The 23,700-nt window shown below is 43.2% G+C and overlaps 1 protein-coding gene across 12 annotated transcripts in view; it reads right to left on the bottom strand.

Annotated features, from left to right (window-relative positions):
* SRCIN1 (SRC kinase signaling inhibitor 1) overlaps window positions 1-23,700 on the bottom strand; it is a 269,365-nt gene that overhangs the window by 44,391 nt on the left and 201,274 nt on the right. For all 12 annotated transcript variants that reach the window (XM_072111574.1, XM_072111569.1, XM_072111570.1 and 9 more), the window contains one exon: window positions 23,022-23,045. In XM_072111574.1, coding sequence (XP_071967675.1) covers window positions 23,022-23,045 — 24 coding nt within the window. The remainder of the gene's footprint in view (window positions 1-23,021; window positions 23,046-23,700) is intronic.

Raw genomic sequence — 23,700 nt, 5'->3', positions numbered from 1 at the left:
TTTTATAATGTTTTCATACATTTACAAAAATTAAAACCACCTGTACAAAAAAAATTCTTCATTTTGCCGTCTTCTTGCGCTAATAACTTTTTCATACTTTGGTGTATGGAGCTGTGGGTGGTGTCATTTTTTGCGACTTTTGATGATGTTTTTAATGCTTTTATTTATAGAATTGTACGACCTTTTGATCACTTTTTATTGAATTTTTTATATTTTTCAAAATGGCAAAAAAATGCCATTTGCAACTTTGGGCACTATTTTCCGTTACGGGGTTAAACGCAGTAAAAAAAAATTCTTATATTTTGATAGATCGGGCATTTTCAGACGCGGCAATACCTAATGTGTTTATGATTTTTACTGTTTATTTATATTTATATCAGTTCCAGGGAAAGGGGGGTGATTTGAATTTTTAGGTTTTTTTAATATAATTTTTTATTTTTTTTTATTAAAATGTTTTACTATTTTTCAGACTCCCTAGGGTACTTTAACCCCAGGTTGTCTGATTGATCCTACCATATACTGCCATACTACTGTATGGCAGTATATGGGGATTTTGCACACCATCTATTTCAATGTGCAGATCGCACATTGTAATAGATGGCCTAACACATGATAGCCTCGGATCATTGTGTGATCCGAGGCTGTCATGGCAACGGATCGCCGCTCCCCGATGACGTCACGGGGAGCGGCGATCGGAGCCAAGATGGCAGCTTTGCCGGCGGCGATGAAAGGGTTAACACCCGCGATCGGTACAAGCACCGATCGCGGGTGTTAGTGACGGGTGCTTGCTTCATTGTGAAGCAAGCACTCGGCGTGTATGAAGAGGGCTCAGCCCGTGAACCCTCTTCATACTACCCCATGCGCAATAAAACGTACAGGTACGTCTTATTGCGCTATGGGGTTAAAACTGGATGTACTAGTTAGCCTACAATTATTTTTAGCCAGGATAAAGTTAAGGCTGTGTTCACACATTGCATTCAAATTGCGCCTTGAGAATTCGATAGCAGCAGGGAAGAGCTTCTCCCCATCACAGATACATTTAGACATAAATATGTGCATATCAAACACACGTGTGAACACAGCCTTAGAGAGCATAAGGGATGGGAGACAGTAAGAGTCCTATTACTTGGCAATTATTGGGTCAATGATCAAGTCCTGGTTGCCACCTAAGTGGTTTGATTCTGGATTGGTATTTAGCCTATAACCCCATTAAATGGGTTACGACTTCTCCACGACAAGGTCACCAGTGGACACAAATGGTTTATGAGACAATGGTACGGAAGGAGTCAAGGATCAATTCGTAGATCAGCATGGCAATATAATGGTCAGGATGAGCCGGGGTACTACCAGTAAAGCACAAATTTAAAAAAAGGATGTATGTAGAGAACAAACAAATTTGGACTATAAGAGACGGTTAGCATTCAGATACCTTTGCAGATGGGGACCTGACATTTCTAAGGGGTAAGGTGCTTCCATTGGCGAAACAAGAGGTTATATACATATTAGATGTTACTGCATCAGGTGCTGAAATCATTTCTATAAAAAGTATAAACTAATCGTAAATGTAAAACAGTAATACAAAACCCAGACGTCTACAGACAGGAGTCCACAGCAGGAATTACATTGGCATGTCTCTTTCACAAGGCTCTGCCCATGGCCATGTATCACCATCTGCCAGGCACGTGTTTGTTGTGGAGAGAATTGTATACAACCAGGCCCTGTCCCTGGTATCACCGGATGCCAGTCTCTGGCTTCTGTCGTGTATGACTTGGTCTCATGTGGGTATTACCAGCTGCCTGTCTCACTCTGCTCATGGACTTGGCTGCAGCTAGAACTTGGCAGAAGAAGGGCTGCAGATGTTTTCTGGACTTACATCTTCAATATTCTGCGTTGTGGACTGTTCTGATATCTAAAGGAGACGTCTAGAGTGTGTCTGGTGCTCAATGAGCTGCAGCAGTGATAGTTTTTTTGGTCTGGGGTAATAAATGAAAGGTTAGGGGTAAAGCTTTTTATATTTTTGCATTAAGGATATTTATGTTTTTTTAAGCTTCAGAGAAAACTCAAAATAAATGTATCCAAATTGACCATTTAACCACCCTGATCAGTTACTCTCATTGCACTAAGTAGCTATTCTCTCCTGTAGTGGTGGTGGCTGTAGTTAGCCGAGTTGTAATATCTGTGGGAGATACCAGAGCGCTCTGACCACTCCGCATAGTATTAAATGGAGGGGCCGGACGCATGCTTGAACAATCATTTAGAGAAAATGAGACCCCTCTTTTTAAGATTGGTGGGTTGATAGGTGACAGAAATTCTTGGCACGACTCCTTTCCTGTGCTTGAGCCTTCTAAAAACCATAATACACCCTTACCAGAGCAAAAGCTAAAGTACACCTAAACACAAAAAATACACAACACAAATCGGCGGGCTGTCAGACTATCCGACGGATTTGGACTAAGCGCAGGATTTAACATTCAAATTTGTGTCACAAGCCAAGGACTTACATGCAGCAGGAAGAAGAAGGTGAACTCCGGCGGACTTAAGTGGGGAAGCAACACATGCAGGATATCGGGCGCAGGATCTATGTGGATCGCGGCAGATGTGCATTCCGGCGGACATTCCGGATCGGGGATTGCGACTCGGACGGGTAAGTAAATGTGCCCCAATGTTGTAAACATGAAACCCATCTGGCACAACACCATCCCAAATTTGAGACTATTACCATACACATGACTGTATTATGAGCTGTGATCTGGCCGTACAAATTGCGGTCAGATCACGGCCCTAAAGAGGTCTATTACACACCGTCATGGTGCAATGAGCCAGGCAGTCACCCAATTTGCAAGAAGAAGAAGACTTCATTTAGCCTGAAGTTAAGGGTCAGGGGTCTTACTTCATCCAGTAACTGGCATCCTCAAACCTTGGGACATTACTTCCTTTCACAGGGGACTGAACTTCTTGTGCCATAGTCTGAGGAGGACATTGGCTGAAGCAAGTCCTTTGACCCCCGAGAACTTCAGGCCAAACAAACATCTGAAAATGCAATCTCGAGGCAGGGTAAGTATGCAATCTTTTATTTCTCCTGGGGGTTCCATACTCCTGAAACCTCCATAAAAAAAACCTCCATAACTCGGTTACAGCTATGGTCCATGTATAGTCCATCTATAGTAAGTGTGTGGACTGAAGTTGTCACCCAATAATTGGAAATGAGTCAGTAGCGCTACAAAAAGTCTCAGTTTGGGTAAGCGTCAAGTGAAGAGTGAGCACGTACAAAGCCAGATTGTCATAACGAATTGGGGTCCCGGTGTTCAGACCCCCAAGACATTTATCACTGTAAAAATGCTTGGCTGATATGACAAAATGACATCACTACTCTCCAATCGTACCAGATGAAACAACAATTCTTTTCTAATTATCCCGTCTACCACCAGTCATGTAGGAAAGCTCCCAGCTATGAGAGGTCGGGCCCTTAATGAAAGTGTTTGCAGTAAACTGTCTGGAGCTTATTATCACCATCTTGTATCTGATTATGAAATACATTCCCATGACTGTACAGAAGGGTTAAACATCCTGGGGAGAGGAGACCGTCACAACATTCCTGCTAAAATTAACGGATTGTGAGAACATCTAATTGATCGTTACCCGGAGTAACAATAAATGTCACCTACAGACAGCAAACCACTTAACGCCCATCGGGTGCCTACAGAGGCTTTTCACACTCTGCTTTCAGATGGATTGTGAAATCTGAAAAATATCCAGATTTTTGTCTAGAGACTCTGACAGTCCCAGCGGAGGGAGATTATCTGTGCCTTGATGTACATTGAGAAAGAAAGTAACCGCATGCACATCACCCCATGTGTATAGGAAATGTACATGCTTAGTGTGGTGTGAACATGGTTATGTTATTGGTTTACTGCATCAAAAATATCATCCTATTCATCCACTCCATGGTCAATTCACAGTTATGGTAAGACACAAAATGTCTGCCACTTCTGTGGGATATTGGTTTCCTGATGAAAGTGTGTCATCTTTGTCAGTGTCAAGGGTCACAGAACATCTGAAAGTGATTGTCTCTTTACATTTTTACATCTCATTTACATTTTTAGGTGATGCTTTACCAAATGTGTGATTTTAATGGCAGCAGAATTGGGCTGCTGCAGCAGTATATGACCACATTTTTAACCATTTTTTTCTTTAACCAGTTAGTGCCATGCTTGACCGTACACTTTTCAAAAATATTTTGGAGCAGTGGAATGACTCGGGCCCCCTAGAAAAAATGGCATAGGGCTTCCACTACAACATAGTATTAACGCACACTGTGATGTCACAGTACACAGGGTAATAAACTAAGTGATGTCATAATAATGGAGCAATAAACAGAGCAATGTCAAGCATAGTAATGTCACAGGACAGAGATCATACACAAAGTGCTGTCACAGTACAGGGATAATCCACACGGTGCTGTCACAGTATAGGGATAATACAAACATTGATAGTACAGGGATTATACACACAGTGATATCACTTTAGAGGGATAGTACACAGTGATGTAACAGTACAAGGATAATACATACAGTGATGTCACAGTACAAGAATAATACATACAGTGATGTTATAGTACAGAGATAATAAACACAATTATGTTATAGCCAAAAAATACAAAAGATACATTTTGCATGTCCCCTTCCACTGTCATGACTAGCTGCTCCCTTTGGTTGCAGCTGCTACAGTATGTCTGCTGCTACCCTGATACCCCAGATCAGAGAGCTATGATGCTGAAGAACACCAATCTGCCCCTGTAGTGGAATCCAGAAAGCCACATATAGAGAAGGGTTGACTAACCCCAGATAGAGAAGGGATGACTAGCCCCAGATGGAGAAGGGTTGACTAGCATCAGATAGAGAAGGGTTTGCCAGCCCAAGATAGAGAAGGGTTTATTAGCCCCAGATGGAGAAAGGTTGACTAGCACGGTAGCGGCAGATGGAGAAGGGTTGACTAGTTCCAGATAGAGAAGTGTAGGCTACCCCAAGATAGAGAAGGGTTGCCTAGCCCAAGATAGAGAAGGGTTGCCTAGCCCAAGATAGGGAAGGATTGACTAGCCCCAGATAGAGAAGTGTGGATTAGCCCCAGATGGATAACTATAAAAGGAGTTCCCCAGCAGTTTTTATTGATTTTAGTTATTGCATACAGTGATCCTCATAAATGAAGTTATATATTCTCTCTCATATAATACATTTTATACATGGTAAATAATGGGTGCTTATTAGTCCTTATTAGAGATGAGCGAACATGCTCGTCCGAGCTTGATGCTCGTTCGAGCATTAGCGTACTCGAAACTGCTCGTTGCTCGGACGAATACTTCGCCCGCTCGAGAAAATGGCAGCTCCCGCCGTTTTGCTTTTTGGCGGCCAGAAACAGAGCCAATCACAAGCCAGGAGACTCTGCACTCCACCCAGCATGACGTGGTACCCTTACACGTCGATAGCAGTGGTTGGCTGGCCAGATCAGGTGACCCTGGGATAGACTAGCCGCTGCCCGCGCTGCTCGGATCATTCTGTGTCTGGATGCCGCTAGGGAGAGAGCTGCTGCTGGTCAGGGAAAGCGTTAGGGTGTTCTATTAGCTTACTGTTAGGCAGGAGTGATTCTCCAAGAACCCAACAGCCCTTCTTAGGGCTACAATAACGTTCTACTTTTTTTTTTTTTATTTGCATCTAGTACCATTTTGTGAGGAATTAGCAGGGGGACTTGCTACCGTTGTGTTTAGCTCTTAGTGGCACACATATCCACCTCAAACACCAAAGTGGGAAAATTTAGTAGGGGTTGGATTTCAATTAGGCACAGTCTGCCATTTTTCCTTTTTTATTTTACGTTTATTTTGTTTAATAACTCAGTGTCATCTCATCTGGCATAGTAGTGTGCTTTCATACTTGGCTAGAAAATAGCCATAGGAGAATCCAAACGGCTTACGCCTACAGTAGCGTTATATATTTGATTTCTGGTTGATCTGCTGGTGGCTGTACTTGCTGCAGTGCATCTACTAGCCAATTGTGAGCAATTTGTAGTGAGACTTGCGACCGCTGTGTTTTGCGCTTAGTGACGCACATATCCATTGCAAAGACCGAAGTGGGAAAATTTAGTAGGGGTTGGATTTCAATTAGGCACAGTCTGCCATTTGTCCTTTTTTATTTTACGTTTATTTTGTTTAATAACTCAGCGTCATCTCATCTGGCATAGTAGTGTGCTTTCATACTTGGCTAGAAAATAGCCATAGGAGAATCCAAACGGCTTACGCCTACAGTAGCGTTATATATTTGATTTCTGGTTGATCTGCTGGTGGCTGTACTTGCTGCAGTGCATCTACTAGCCAATTGTGAGCAATTTGTAGTGAGACTTGCGACCGCTGTGTTTTGCGCTTAGTGACGCACATATCCATTGCAAAGACCGAAGTGGGAAAATTTAGTAGGGGTTGGATTTCAATTAGGCACAGTCTGCCATTTGTCCTTTTTTATTTTACGTTTATTTTGTTTAATAACTCAGCGTCATCTCATCTGGCATAGTAGTGTGCTTTCATACTTGGCTAGAAAATAGCCATAGCAATAGGATAGCATTGTTTGGTTTTAAAAACTCAAAAACACAAAAAAAAAAAAAAAACACAAAAAAAAGTTAAAAAAAAATTAAAGCTATAACTCTCATTTTAAAAATGTTTAACCCGAGGGGTAGGGGTAGAGGACGAGGGCGGGGACGTGGGCGTCCAACTACTGCAGGGGTCAGAGGCCGTGGTCCTGGCCGGGGTGAGACACCACCTGCTTATGAGGGAGCAGGGGAACGCCGCAGAGCTACACTCCCTAGGTTCATGTCTGAAGTTACTGGGACTCGTGGTAGAGCACTGTTGAGGCCAGAACAGTGCGAACAGGTGATGTCGTGGATTGCTGACAATGCTTCGAGCAATTTGTCCACCAGTCAGTCTTCCACGCAGTCCACCCATGTCACCGAAATCGCCACTCCTCCAGCTCCTGCACCTCAGCCTCCTCCCCCCCAGTCTGCCCCCTCCCAGGAAAATTTGGCATTTGAACCGGCATACTCTGAGGAACTGTTTTCTGGACCCTTCCCACAGTCACAAACCACTTGTCCGGTTGCTGCTGAGCAATTTTCCGATGCCCAGGTTTTCCACCAGTCACAGTCTGTGGGTGATGATGACCTTCTTGACGTAGTGGAAGTGTGTAAAGAGGTGTCCGACGATGAGGAGACACGGTTGTCAGACAGTGGGGAAGTTGTTGTCAGGGCAGGAAGTCCGAGGGGGGAGCAGACTGAGGGATCGGAGGATGATGAGGTGACAGACCCAAGCTGGGTTGAGAGGCCGGGTGAACACAGTGCTTCTGAGACGGAGGAGAGTTCTCGACCAGAACAGGTTGGAAGAGGCAGTGGTGGGGCCAGACGGAGAGGCAGGGCCAGAGCTGGTGCATCAGCGCCAAATGTGTCAACTAGTGAAGCTCCCGTGGCGAGGGCTCTTGCGGCGAGGGCTAGATCTTCAGAAGTCTGAAGGTTCTTTAAGGAAACACCGGATGACCGACGGACTGTGGTGTGCAACATTTGCCAAACCAGGCTCAGCAGGGGTTCCACCACTACTAGCTTAACTACCACCAGTATGCGCAGGCATATGAATGCTAAACACCCCACTCAGTGGCAACAAGCCCGTTCACCTCCGGCCGTGCACACCACTGCTCCTTCCCCTGTGTCAGCTGATAGTCAGCCCCCTGCCCAGGACCCTGCCACAAAAACCCCATCGTCGCCTCCACGATCCTCCACAGCATCCACCAGCGTTCAGCTCTCCATACCCCAGACGCTGGAGCGGAAACGCAAATATAGTGCAACCCACCCGCACGCCCAAGCCCTTAATGTGCACATCTCCAGATTGCTTAGCCTGGAGATGCTGCCCTATAGGCTAGTAGAGACCGAGGCCTTTCGCAACCTCATGGCGGCGGCCGCCCCTCGGTATTCGGTCCCCAGCCGCCACTACTTTTCCCGATGTGCCGTCCCAGCCCTGCACCAGCACGTGTCAGACAACATCACCCGTGCCCTGACCAACGCCGTTTCTGACAAGGTCCACCTGACCACGGACACGTGGACGAGTGCTGCCGGGCAGGGCCACTATATATCGCTGACGGCACATTGGGTTAACTTGGTGGAGGGTGGGACCGAGTCTGACCCTGGGGCTGGTCATATACTGCCGACGCCGAGGATTGCGGGGCCTACCTCGGTCCAGGTGTTTCAGGCCTACTATGCCTCCTCCTCCCACCCCTCCTCCACCTCCTCCTCCGAACTACCATCCGTGGGCACGGCGCCATCAGTCGGTAGCTCTAGGCACAGCAGCAGTGCCGTTGCTAAGCGACAGCAGGCGGTGCTCAAACTGCTGAGCCTAGGCGATAAAAGGCACACCGCCCAAGAGCTATTACAGGGCATCACGGCGCAGACTGATCTGTGGCTGGCACCGCTGAACCTGAAGCCAGGCATGGTTGTGTGTGACAACGGCCGTAACCTGGTGGCGGCTCTGCAACTCGGCAGACTGACACATGTGCCATGCCTGGCCCATGTGTTAAATCTGATAGTTCAGCGTTTCCTCAAGACATACCCCAATCTGTCAGATTTGCTCACGAAGGTGCGCCGCATCTGTGCGCATTTCAGGAAGTCCAGCACAGATGCTGCCACTCTCAGGGCAGCGCAGCGCCGCCTCCAACTGCCCGCTCACCGACTGTTGTGCGACGTGCCCACGAGGTGGAATTCAACACTGACCATGTTATCCAGAGTTTACCAGCAGCGCCGAGCCATTGTAGACTGCCAGATGTCAACTTCCACCAGAACTGGTAGTCAGGTCAGTCAGCTTCCTCAAGTCTACAATGAGGAGTGGACGTGGATGTCTGATATCTGTCAGGTGCTGAGTAACTTTGAGGAGTCAACACAGATGGTCAGTGGCGATGCCGCCATCATCAGCCTCACCATCCCGCTGCTTGGCCTGTTGAAAAACTCTCTGATCAGCATGAAGTCGGAAGCTTTGCGCTCGTCACAAGAGACGGGGGAAGAAGATTCCCTTGTTGATAGCCAAAGCACCCTTAGGTCTGTTTCTCAGCGCATATCGGAGGAGGTGGAGGTGGAGGAGGATGAGGAGGAAGAGGAGGAGAATGTTGGCAAGACACAAGAGGGGACCATTGTTGAGTCCTTTACTGTTCAGCGTGTATGGGCAGAAGAAGAGGAGTTGGAGGAGTTGGAGGAGGAGGAAATGGACAGTCAGGCCAGTGAGGGGAGTGAATTCTTACGCGTTGGTACTCTGGCGCATATGGCAGATTTCATGCTAGGCTGACCCTAGCGTTCAAAGAATTTATTCCAGCACCGATTACTGGGTGTTCACTCTCCTGGACCCACGGTACAAGCAAAATCTTGCCACTCTCATCCCTGCAGAGGAAAGGAGTGTGAGAATGCATGAATACCAGCAGGCCCTGGTGCACAAGCTGAAACAGTATTTCCCTTCTGACAGCGCTAGCGGCAGAGTGCGTAGTTCTGCGGGACAAGTAGCGAGGGAGAGTAGGCGAGCAGGCAGCTTGTCCAGCACTGGCAAGGGTACGCTTTACAAGGCTTTTGCCAGCTTTATGTCACCCCAGCAAGACACTGTCACCTGTCCCCAGTCTCGGCAGAGTAGGGCTGATCTTTACAGAAAGATGGTGAGGGAGTACGTAGCTGACCATACCATCGTCCTAAATGATCACACAGCTCCCTACAACTACTGGGTTTCAAAGCTGGACATGTGGCACGAACTGGCGCTGTACGCCTTGGAGGTTCTTGCCTGCCCTGCCGCTAGCGTCTTGTCCGAGCGGGTTTTCAGTGCAGCTGGTGGCATCATCACCGATAAGCGTACACGCCTGTCGACTGACAGCGCTGACAGGCTGACGCTTATTAAGATGAATAAAGCCTGGATTTCTCATAATTTCCAATCTCCACCAGGTGAAGGAAGCTCAACCTGAATAATTGATCCACTCCTCCTCCTCCTCATTTTCCTCCTTCTCCTCCTCTTTGTACAGTAAAGCAGAGGAAACTGGCTATTTTTTGACAGGGCCCACTGGCTCTTGCTATAGTACTTTATGCATTTAATTTTTCTGGAGGGCCACCGACCCGGTCCTCTGTTTTAAACAATTTTTGGGAGTGCCACATACAGGCACTCAATCTATTCAATTTTTCTGGAGGGCCACCGACCCGTTCCTCTGTTTTAAACAATTTTTGGGAGTGCCACATACAGGCACTCAATCTATTCTATTTTTCTGGAGGGCCACCTACCTGCTCCTCTGGTTTGAAAACTTTTTGGGACTGCCACATACAGGCACTCAATCGATTCCATTTTTCTGGAGGGCCACCTACCTGCTCCTCTGGTTTGAAAACTTTTTGGGACTGCCACATACAGGCACTCAATCTATTCTATTTTTCTGGAGGGCCTCCTACCTGCTCCTCTGGTTTGAAAACTTTTTGGGACTGCCACATACAGGCACTCAATCTATTCAATTTTTCTGGAGGGCCACCTACCTGCTCCTCTGGTTTGAAAACTTTTTGGGACTGCCACATACAGGCACTCAATCTATTCAATTTTTCTGGAGGGCCACCTACCTGCTCCTCTGGTTTGAAAACTTTTTGGGACTGCCACATACAGGCACTCAATCTATTCTATTTTTCTGGAGGGCCACCTACCTGCTCCTCTGGTTTGAAAAATTTTTGGGACTGCCACATACAGGCACTATCCAAATTAAATTGTCTCCATAGCAGCCTCCACACGTTGTCTCCATTGCTACCTCCAAAAGTCGTCCATATAGCTGCCTCCATACATCGTCCCTTTATCAAACGAGGTGTGTCAGGCAGAAATTTGGGTTGTTTTCATGGATTCCACATCAAAGTTGTTAACTTTGTCGCCACCCAGCTGTGTTATCCACAAAATATACTAATAAACTTTTATCATTTACCAATATTATTTCAGCGCTTCTTGCGCATCTGTTTACATTCCCCTCACCCGCCATATCCTAAACTTATAAGAACGCTACTACACTTGATCTTATACAAAAGGTTCTTAGAAGTGCTGTTTGGGGAGTAGCCTAGAGACAGGGGCTTGGATTGGCGAAAGCTCGCCTGGCAGCGGAGCGCCAACTCCATGCCAAGATCCAACTAACAGTTTTAACTGCAGCACCTTTAATCTACTACTAGTTCACTGCCTCCATACATGGTCCCCTTATCAAACGAGCTGTGTCAGGCAGAATTTTGGGTTGTTTTCATGGCTTCCATGTTAACTTTGTCGCCACCCTGCTGTGTAATCCACAAAATACACTGGCAAACTTTTATCATGTACCGATATTATTTGAGCGCTTCTTGCTCACCTCCTTTGGTTCCTCTCTGCCACCCATTGGTTTGAAGCCTGAGTCCATTTAGGGTATGTCGCCATGCCACTCTCTAGCCTGCTGCCGCTGCCTCTGCATGCCGTCCCCTATAGTGTCAGGGTCAATTATTGGATGTTTTAGATGCTATCTAGCTTCATTCTGTCACTCTGTCATGGCCATGCTGTTGCCCATAATTTTGGCATAATGGTGCGATTAAGCAGCCTCAGAGGCATCCATGCATGCTGCCCCTGCTGTTTCCTGTCCATTTCCGTGGTGTTTCCATCCTTTTCTGAGGTTCCCAGGTGTTTGGCCAAGCTTCCCTGTGCAGAGCCTTGGTCCCCTTGAAAAATGCTCGAGTCTCCCATTGACTTCAATGGGGTTCGTTATTCGAGACGAGCACTCGAGCATCGGGAAAAGTTCGTCTCGAATAACGAGTACCCGAGCATTTTAGTGCTCGCTCATCTCTAGTCCTTATCTATTAAATCATTTTTCCAGACTTGGCTTCCCATGACATTCCGTCAATTTTCCCAATGTTTGATGTGATCTATATTCCTGCAAGCTCATCTGTTACCCCTTTTCAGTAAGTAGGTATTTTTTATCTGAAGTCAAGGTCTTGTAGCTTGATGTTTAGGATAGATAGAGGAGTCAGGCTTATACAGAATTATTATATGTCATCTTAGCTGCAGGGGACGTTATAATTTAGGTTTTTCACGGGACTATAATATTAATGTTGCATTTTTGAAAGCTTCCTGACAGGTATATAGTTAAGATATGTAATTATGGAGCCATACATTTACCAAGGAAGACAGAAGGGCAGTTTAATTGCTGGTTACCAGCCAGATCATAAATATATATACAGATATACTATAGATGCTTTGACATACATCCGCCCTTACTGATCATCATGTCTGCTTATATCAGGGGGTTGAGGATACAGGTAATGATAATGTAACCCACCTGCCTTTCTCTTTTGAGGAGGATGTCAACTATCCTAAAATATCTAAATGATGAATGATACCCAAATTCCCCATAAATGTATTATTGGATCCCTGTATTGTGCCATTCTTCTCTTATTTCTCCTTGAAGTATTTGAAGGAATACATCTGGTTTCTGTTCCGGCTAAAATAAATCATACCTCCCAACTATCCCAGATCGAATGGGACAGTCCCAGCTTTTGGGATCTACCCCACTGTAACAGAGGGACAGGAGATACATCACAAGCTTGCAATTAGAGTATGCATGTAAAGGTGGTGCATAGAGGAGTCGGCTCCCTGCATCTCCAATGAGCCTCTGCCACGTCTGTGTTTAGTAGAGAATGGCAGACGCAATGTGATGACATCAATACACTAGCAGGCTTCAGGGCCACACACAGATATGGCAGAGATACAGGGCTACTGCTGAGGAAGGTAGACAGGTGAGTTATTGCCCAGCAACCAGAAAAGGGTGGGGGGTCTTGAGTCTAAGAGCGGAGGTTACAATATGTAAGAGGGCTACCCTGTGAGAGCGGAGGTTACAATATGTAAGAGGGCTAGCTTGTGAGAGCGGAGGCTACAATATGTAAGAGGGCTACCCTGTGAGAGCGGAGGTTACAATATGTAAGAGGGCTACCCTGTGAGAGCGGAGGCTACAATATGTAAGAGGGCTACCCTGTAAGAGCGGAGGTTACAATATGTAAGAGGGCTAGCTTGTGAGAGCGGAGGCTACAATATGTAAGAGGGCTACCCTGTGAGAGCGGAGGTTACAATATGTAAGAGGGCTACCCTGTGAGAGCGGAGGCTACAATATGTAAGAGGGCTACCCTGTAAGAGCGGAGGTTAGAATATGTAAGAGGGCTACCCTGTGATAGCGGAGGTTACAATATGTAAGAGGGCTACCCTGTGAGAGCGGAGGTTACAATATGTTAGGGGGCTACAATGTGTAAGGGGGCTACCCTGTGAGAGGGGAGGCTACAATATGTAAGGGTGCTACACTGTGACTGGGGCTACCATATCAGAGGGAGGATACGGTGTGAGAGGTGGAGCCACAATGTGAGGGAAAATATAAGGGTAGGGCATTGTAAGTGGGGGAGGGATAAATAAACATAAAGCAGGGGCAAAAGTAAAAAACATATTATGAGTGGGGGGCACGGAAAACAGGGTATTAGTTAAGGTTTACAAGAAGGGGTGGTGACTAAAATCAACAGTAGGGGCAAAAAATGTTGGTGGGACACATTAGGGTGTATTATATATGAGGATAGCCACAGGGTAGGAGGCATTACACAGAGGGATACAGGGAAGGGTCATTTTACTATGTGATAGCCACTAAGGGGGTCATTACACAACATGGAGGCAATTTAGGTTTGTATTATTCTATTAGTGAGGTAGAAGGGCTATGGGCGTGTTACAAAAGCCCTCTGTACAGCAGTCGGTCTCAGTCTGCCCCTCCCCCTGCCACACTTCCCATAATCTCAGCAGCAGTGAGGACACAGAGGGAGGGAGGAAGTGCTCCTTCAGAATGTAATAGCCTGCGATAATCATACACTCATAGCCTCCTTGACTCATTAGCATAATTTTAAAAGTTGTTTTTAAAAGGAAGGAGACCATAAATAATAAATATAAGAAGATTACCACAGTCACGGTGCTTGGATTTATGAATAAAATAAAAAAATTTTGATGGTAGATTTCCTTCAAACAAACATGTACCAATGCTATAAAATATATTTTTTTTACAGTTTTTTTTTAGCAATACCAGGATAATTTTAATAATTTTAGCAACTTAGTTTTATGCTTTCTTTTTCCGAATCTGTCTGCTGAGTGCGCATGAATGCAGCTGGTAACATGCCACTTGGGCAGATATCAATGGCTATAATTTACATCTACTCTTTGGCACTATGAAGGGAATCAGCGGCCCTGTGCTCATCTGCCCGAGCCGACAAACAGACCAGAGATTCAGAATCAACCTCAAATTTACCATATGTTCCCGCTCAGTAAATTACACTCACACTCTGCGCAGAAGAAGTGTGTCTGCTAAATTGATGTTATTCATTGCCACAGAAAACAGATATTAAGTGCACGGGAGGAGCTCAGCAACCTTTATAAAAATGCAGATATATCACGAGACGGCTGACAATCCATCAGATGTGAGCAGGAACGAGATGCTGGAGCCGGGCTATGGGAAACGCAATGGAGGCAAGATTAATTGTCCAACAGCCAACCATTGTGCGGAATAATGATTTCATGGATACAACAGGAATTTATTTACAGCTGAGCTCATCTATGGAAGATTTATGAAGCCATGAAAATATAATGGTGAACGATATGTATCTGTCTGTCAGAGAGCATGTGGGGGGATGAATGTGTCTAGTGAGGACAAAAAAAGTTTTTGTGTATTATGCATGTTAAATACTTTATAGCCACGGTATAATAAAATGTGGCGCATTCAGAAATTAAACTCAGGCTAGGGGGGGGGGGGGCTGCTGGGGGGGCTCCTTTTTTGTCCTAGTCAGTGTGTCATATACTTGTCTATCGCTCTCTATCGTCTATCTAGCTAGCTAGTTATCTACCTCTCATATCTAATACACAATAAGAGAAACCTGCACAGCTCAATGTCTCAAAATATTGCCTATAATGTAAACAAGCGCACAGACTAGAACAACTATTGATCCATTAGAGAAAAGACAAAGAGACGTGTCTATAGAGGTGAAAAACTATATACAAAAATGTTTATTTCATTGCAAAGTACCAAACAAAACACAGTTTAAAAACATCTAAAAAGTACACCAGTACATGTTACAAAGACCACTGTATCAGACCCTGATAAGTCGATACATCACATTGCATCAATAAAGACAAACATAGTAATTATTGCCAGATGCCCCATAAATCAAAGACAAGTGTGCAGAGTGGTGCTAAAAAGATCACCACACATAAGTATAAGTAATACATGGAAATGATGGCACAACCTCCAGGAATCTGACACTCAGTATCTATATATAGTTACCAAACCAGGGTTGTTAACGAGGCACAATCAGGCTAAAAGTATGAAAGGCAATGTGTAGGAATGCCCAGCGCGTTCCGTCGCAAGAAGCGACTTCCTCAGGGGTCCATTGAGGAATACTGAGTGTCAGATTCCTGGAGGTTGTGCCATCATTTCCATGTATTGTATATAAGTCGGAACTGTATACTTTATAATTGTAACCCCAGACAGAATTTTTTTGGTCTCTGTGACAATTGGATTTTAAAAATGTTGGGTTGTCATAAGAACCAGGGTTAACACTAAAGCTTCATTACAGACACCTGTAATAACTGTTACAGCTGATCATTGTAGCCTAGGACTAAAGTACAATAAATTACCAATATCCAGAGGTCCGTTTGTAACAAGGGGTCGTATGTAAGTCGAGTGTTCTTAAGTAGGGGACCGCCTGTACGTATGTGTGGTGATCTTTTTAGCACCTCTCTGCACACTCGATTTATGGGGCATCTGGCAATAATTACTATGTTTGTCTTTATTGATGCAATGTGATGTATTGACTTATCAGGGTCTGATACAGTGGTCTTTGTAACATGTACTGGTGTACTTTTTAGATGTTTTTAAACTGTGTTTTGTTTGGTACTTTGCAATGAAATAAACATTTTTGTATATAGTTTTTGGCCTCTATACACACTTCTCTCTATCTCTCATATCTATCATTTGTCTACCTAGCTATCAAAGATATCTGTCTTCTGTCTATCTTTCTAACAATCAATCTATGTATCTCATATATATCTCTATATCTATTTATTTATCTCATATCTATCTAGGTAGCTATCTGTCCATCTAACTAACGATCTATCTATCTATCTATCTATCTATCTGTCTACGTATCTCTCTATATATGTCTCTATCTGTCTCAAATATATCTACGTATCTATCTATCTATCTATCTATCTATCTATCTATCTACGTATCTCTCTATCTATGTCTCTATCTGTCTCAAATCTATCTACGTATCTATCTATCTATCTATCTATCTATCTATCTATCTATCTACGTATCTCTCTATCTATGTCTCTATCTGTCTCAAATCTATCTACGTATCTATCTATCTATCTATCGCTCTCATGTTTACCCATTTATCTCTCTCATATCTATCTAATTATCTCTCTTTAGCCATCTATATATCCATCAGGTCAATGGGATCAGGAGTTCACTTGAATGTGTATCTACTCTATACTTTCCATAGCGTGCCAAGTATTGCAACTCACTGCAACACCATCTTGGTCACATAAGTGGGTCTGAGTTTTAAAGGGGTTTTCTCAATAAAATTACTTTATTATCCATAGGTGAGTGATAACTAGGTGACTGCTCCATTCCTGTACACCAACAACAGAGGTTGGACCCCTAGCAACTAGATACTTCTCCTCTATACTGTGAAAAAGTAAGTTTGGTGGCAAACTTACCCACAGTGGGAAGAGGTATCTAGAAAATGCTCCTAAGGACAGACCTTCAATACTTCAGTTGCAGTAGTGACTGTTTCGGAATCCATGACTAGGATTGTTGCCCTGTGCCAATGGCTACTGATAGTTGTATTGTATACAGGACAGGTGGATTTTACTGAATAATTGGCTGACTAGAGGAGCACACCATAACCCATAAACTGTAATGTATTCCCATGAATATACAAAGGAAAGTTATGGTGTGTATTGTTCCCTGAGCCATGTCATCTTACTAGGGGATGCATGGAATAGCAATTAGTTGATTAACCAAGAAAAACACAGATAGGAAGGTTAAACCAAAGAATTACATGGTGCTTAGACCAGCAGCAGAGAAGCAGGCAACGCAGGCGACAGGAAAATAGGATAAAGTGTTTATCTTGTTACACAGTGTAGGGGGCTCTTTAATCCCTGAAAGGACCATGACTGTAAAAAAAGGTCTTATTCCTCGGCTGTAATGAAAATATAGGCAGAAATGCAGAAAGCAAGAAAAGGGGAAATTTGTTAAAATGTCTAAAAGAACCCCCAAGATGGATAACAAATCTGTCAGAATACAAAGCCTCAGTTGAGTGAAGAATGAGAACTCAGCCCCACAGAGTCAGACTAATGAAATTGTTCTGACGGAGATTAGTGACAGTACATTGAGCATTATAAGGTCATTGGCACTGGAGATGAGAGAGACTGCCTGCTTCCTTGTAGTCATGAGTCTATGAGGATGACAGCAGGAAGGATGATGGACTGTCTTTTAGTTGTGACATACCTTTCTGTGTGGATAAATAGTGTAGGTTTCTACATGTAGACAGCTAAGGTGGGCCTATAAGCTCAGTTCTGCCAACTGTGGGGGGTTCTCTTAGGGGGACTTAAAACAATCACAACTTAAAGGGTCTGTCACCAGATTTTACCTAACCAAACTACTGCTTTTAATTTGATTTGTGGGTTGTAAATAAAGCCTTTGGAAGAGGTTTTTTTTATAGGTAAATAAGCTAGATTTCACATACATTCTAGAATTGACCTACCCTATATACTCGAGGATAAGCCGATGTACCTAAATTTACCACAAAAAACTGGGAAAACGTATTGACTCAAACCGGATTGTTCTTATTCATGGTATACCATGCGTAGGTCTAGTCCAGTGTGACCATAACATCTGTACAGCTTTATAATCTACAATGAAAATAAAGTTTTGATGTTTTATGGAAGTGCCGCAGCTCCTGCCACATTTTTTCTGTCTTGGATTGGAATCAACCAGACGCTTGTGCACCCTGTTCTAATTGGAATCATGTGCTCTTCAGATGAGAGCAAGGTATGAGCTTTTGTTTGGACTTTTCTCCAATTAATATAATGTTGGAGTGCCCCTATAAGTATAATGTCCCACAAAAACTCTGCTTATACTTGAGTATATATGGTATAGTACCCTATCTGAGCGGGGTAGTAGATTCAAGGGCTAAAATCTGATAACAATGTCCCTTTAAATATTATTAATGTAAAAAAAACAAGTAAATAGAGCACACTCTGGCTATGTGGTCATCTTCAACACTTCTGGCTTCCTGAGAAATTGGTTCTATCACTCCCTGCTCCACTGCATAAAGGGAGAGAAGTGAGGGACGATGACTTCTTTACAGAATATGTTTATAATACACTTTTACCTTCCTGTAAAGCCATGAGGACTGCTGAGGTTGCTACTCTAGAGCCTAGCCTCTATGCCCTGGGGAACCAGAGTCCCTTATGACACATTAGAGAATGGCACTCTAGTGGGCAGTGCAGAAGATCAATGACATATCATGATAATGATACAACACGTTATCACAAACTACTTTCCGAGAGAATCCCCAGGGGCTCTGCCTAAATGTTTGCAGGCGTTGTTGAGTTAGACACTTGCTTACGCCTGCAGTAACTAAGTTACCAGCAGTTCCCAAAAGACCAGGACTCCAGCTCTTCCTCCACACGCCTCCCCGGGCAAACATCTCCTGACCTTTGCCGGCTTCTCAGCAACCGGCAAGACTTGAGGATGAAACAGTTACTTACTGATGAGCTGGATGTATAGAAACAGTGCTCCTTCTACCTGCCAGGTTACAGAGGCCTCCTATAATAAGGATTCGCTCACACTAAAGCCCTTCTCACCTTATTAAGATGCTGCATTGAATGTGTCCAGCGGAGTACGGATTTGATCTGAAAAGATACTCAGAGTTTCAAGGTATCTGCTGAGCCTTACAATGCCTAAAAGAAATATTCAACGCCCATCTTCTTTCTCATGATTTATCGAATATCAATGTGAAACACTGTGAAGTAATGAGTTTTTTTTTAACAACAATATGTAGCAAAAAACCCTCCAATGTATAAAAGGAAAAAAAAAGTATCTACAAAGTGATCTCTTTTCATCACATTTATTTTACAGTACACAAAATAATTGAATGCAGCAAATTTCATCTATCCACAGGAAAGGTGATAATGTCTGATCCCTGGGGCCCTAGTGTTCTGCTTTAATGCCTTTGCATTCTGATGCTCCATGCAATCCCTATAGGACTGACAGAGATAGCTGAGAACTGTACTTGGCTATCTCCATCAGCCATATAGGGTACATGACGCGTCAGTGTACATGATTGACTGGCACTTCATTCAAACGGGCTGCTCCATTTTTCGGATCAGTTGTGGTCCCAGCGTTGGAAACCCCAGTGATCATATACTTATCACCAATTTCATAAGTCTGAGACAACCCCTGAGGGAGGTATGTAGACCACTGACCCATTCAAGAGCGGCATTTCAGAGGGTTTGCCAGTCTTTGTTCTCATAAACTTTGGAATAAAATTTAATAGATACTTGTGACATAAATCATTGAACTAATTTTGGAACGCTCTATATTACACATGAATTGACTATGGTAGATAAGGTTAAAAGACAAAGTTCCATCAAGTCCAACCTATAACCTTATATTATTGAATCAGACACAGGGAAGGGCAAAGGAAAATTCCATCCCAACTCCAATATTGGAGAATAAATCATTTGAACAGTCTTCTGGAATATATAGTACCATGAACCTCAAGCAGAATTCTAAACATCTCTATGATGAGATCATTATAAATAGAGACAAGCAAATTTATTTGTTGGTTTGTAGATAAAATGTGAAATCTGCCATTTTTCAGGCATTTGAACGGAATCCAAATTTCCAAATTCACTTCAAACAAATCTTTTAAAATGGCAGCTAGCAACTGCTGTCATTCAACCCAGAGCTTAGGTTGGAAGCAAGGGGAAATGAAAATAATCATAAAAAGTCAACAAGATTGTAGCTTTACATGAAAATTCTGCATTTTAGATGACATGGAGAGGGGGGGGGAGTCAATGTCATCCTTAAAGGGGTATTTCCATTTCAGCAAATTAATGTTATTGTTTGCATGATAAAAAATTATACAAATTGTCCAATATCCTTTTTGAATTAATTCATCACAGTTTTCTGTATCTCTACTTGCTGTTATTCTAAGGAAAGCTTCTATGTTACTTTCACTGGACAGAAATCTGACCATGATCACACTGGTGCACGGCTCGTTATATCATAGACAGTAATTAGAGCTGTGAGTTATAACAAGCCGTGCATCTGTATGACCATGGTCAGATTTCTGTGCAGTACTTCTGTGAAGTAACATAGAAGCTTTCCATAGAAAAACAGCAAGCAGAGATCTACAAAACCGTGGGGAATTGATACAGAAACTATATTTAAAAAAAAATAACATTAATTGGCCGAAATGAGAATACCCCTACAAAATCCCCCCCCCCTACCCCCTGGTGGTCCGGCGCTAGTATACACTCCGGCTCCGGCCTCTTACTGTATACAGAGGCAAATTCATTTTCTTAAGGCATAATGAATCTCCCCCTGTGTGTTTTATTCTCAATGTATCATACTGTAGTACAGTAATGTAGTAATCTTAGACCAATATTTATTGAGTATTGGATATAATATGGATAAATGGATATAAAAATTAAATTTATATAACCCTCCTTTATAGCTGGCAATAAAATCTGGTTTCTTTCTCAGGTCATTCTACAAAACAAGGAGCACCATCATAAATAAGATGAAGATGCAAATCTCCATAATATTTTTTATTGTAATTTACTCTTAAAGTGGTATTTTCAATTCTAAAGTAAGGACATATGGTCCATATATGCTATAACTGCTATTTCCTGTGAATGGAAGGGCAGAATAGCTCCTTTAATACTGTCTACAATAGGTGTCCTAGCCAGTGGTTTTGTAGAATATCAGATCAATGAGGGCTCGAAACAATGAACCCTGCTGATTAGAAGCCAGTGACATCAAATCCAACACAAGCCTGATCGCAGTGCAGTCTCATAAATGGCATTCGGGCGAGCTACAATACCGGGCACTACGCTGTGCTATGTAAGGAAGTGTGCCTGGTGCAAATCAGCATTCATGTGAGCACTGCTACCTCTGCACATTACAGATATCACAATACCCCTATTATCTGCCGTGTTCAGATATTGTCTTTCCATGTTTTTTGTGAAGCCCCCTGATTTTTTTTTTTTATTCCACCTAATGTTTCCAGCGCCAGTGGTCACACATGCTCACTAGCTCCATCCTCTTGTATAAGGGTAGCCTTGTTCAGGCTGTCAATGAGAAGCAGTGCACTAGAATTAACTTCTAACCAGCATTTAACATCTTACATGGATGTTCCAAAAGAATAACAGGGGCGCCATTAAACATAAAAGGCTTATTTACTAAGGGTAGCGGATTTCACTTTCTTCGGACTTTGCACTGTTTTCGGGATTTGCATGGCTTTGACAGTTATTTAGCATGGATTTGCGCTGTGATTGTGTTGCACACAATCGGATTGGGGGTGGGCAGAAATCGGGGGGTGGGCAGTCGCACAAACTGACTGATTCAAACTGAGCACGGGATTTAACTTTCAAATTGTGTCGCAAGACAATGCACTTACATCCACCGGGAAGAAGATGGTGAACTCGGCGGACCTGAGCAGGGAAGCGACACAAGATATTTGGCGCACGATCTTAGTAAATAGTGATGCTGCTTGCACTGTGGGTGCCATGAACATCTGATCATGGAGGTGCTGGGTATAAGACCACCATAAACCTGATACTGATGGCCTATCCTCAATACCCCCCCAATAATTATTATTTAATTATGGGGTAACAGACTCATTATAAATCCTTACCATTTGTCACATGAGGCAAAACGCCTAAATACTTACGGTAATAACTAATAAATCAACCACTAAAAAAAAACAAAAAAAAAGGCTGCAAGTACTCACCTCTGCTCCTCTTCACCTTGACCCTGATGCTGTCCGTCGCTAGTCTTGAAACTAATCATTAGCATCACAGATTACGGGGACGAGATGTCTGGTGCTATGGGCTGCTAATTATCACCACTATCACCACCCACTCCCAAGCTGGGAGAGGAAGGTGATGTCACATAAGGAACGTGAATTGACACCTTTCATGTGATGTCACCTCCCTCTCCCATGCTGGAGGTGCGAGGGCGTGCAGCCAGGAGCACCGGACATCTTGTCATTGTGCTGGGTGCTGCTAATTATAAGTTTGTTTTCTAGGTGATCCCTGTATGTCAAGACTAGTGACAGACAGCGCCGGGATCAAGGTGAAGAGGAGCGGAGGTGAGTATTTGTAGCCTTCTTTATTTTTTTTTTTTGTGGTTGATTTCCTTTAACAGATAAAAAAGCATACCACTAAAGTGTCATATTGTTTCAATGAATAGTATACAATGAAAACCATGCCCATCTATGTAATATATTATAAATGGTAAAAAAAAAACAGTAAAACATGTAAAAATCTTCTGCCAGCTGCAGAAGTTGCATTTTTAGCATGTTTTTATGACTATGCAGTTGCACACCAGCAATGGAAGGTCATGGTGTATCCCACTGTACAGCCATAAAAGAAGGATACCTTTACCATAAACTCCCCAGGAAATACATTTAAGTTCATTTTAATAGAAAAATATGTAATATAGTACAGTGGATTATTATTCCTTTTATGCAAAAGAACAGTAAGTGACATCATGTACAGAGCGTGAGGAATCGGAAACACTGCAATCATTATATCTGACTCAGCACCTGACCAGACAGAACAAACAAAACACACAGCAAAGGGCACATGCATCACCCAGGGAGGAAGAGGGGAACATACTGACCTTAAAGCTCCAGTAGTTTGGTTGCTAATAACAGAACAGTGAGAAGAAACATTGTTAATATCTTGTCTTTCATGTTTCGAAAAAGTTTTCTATAACCTGTAATACCCATGGTGCCATTGCTACCAACACTAATATTTTGCCATCTTATAGCAAAATCATTAAAGGAAATCTACCACCAGAATGAAGGATTGAAAACCAAGCACACTGACATACTAGTGTGTTCCCCCCTGCCAGGAACCACTCTTCTTTAATCTTCTGATGTCCTTCTTTTAAAGTAAAAAGGCTTTAAAAAATATGCAAATGAGCCTGAGGGGCTCCAGACCCCATTAACATTTATGTCTCATTTGCATAATTTTAAAAGCCCTTAAAAAAAAACAGGACATAAGTAACTAAAATAATTGTGTATCCTGCCTGAGGGTGCACACTCCAGCATGTAAGTGTACTTGGTTTACAATCCTTCATCCTGGTGGTAGATGTCCTTTAAAGCCAACTTATTATATTTCCTATATATATCAAATTTTTCTGTAGATTGCAAGCAGGTTTATCAAATGTAGAGTCTCAATATTACTTAATTTCATTTATGTATTTTTATATACCATTAGGATTATTTTCAGTCCCCAGACAACTGCTTTAAATATATAATGTTTAGATATGTCATGTATAGGATTGCAATGACACT

The sequence above is a fragment of the Engystomops pustulosus genome, chromosome 6, assembly GCF_040894005.1.
Source record: "Engystomops pustulosus chromosome 6, aEngPut4.maternal, whole genome shotgun sequence".
Taxonomy (NCBI): Eukaryota; Metazoa; Chordata; class Amphibia; order Anura; family Leptodactylidae; genus Engystomops; species Engystomops pustulosus.
This window is presented reverse-complemented; position numbering and strand designations above follow the sequence as displayed.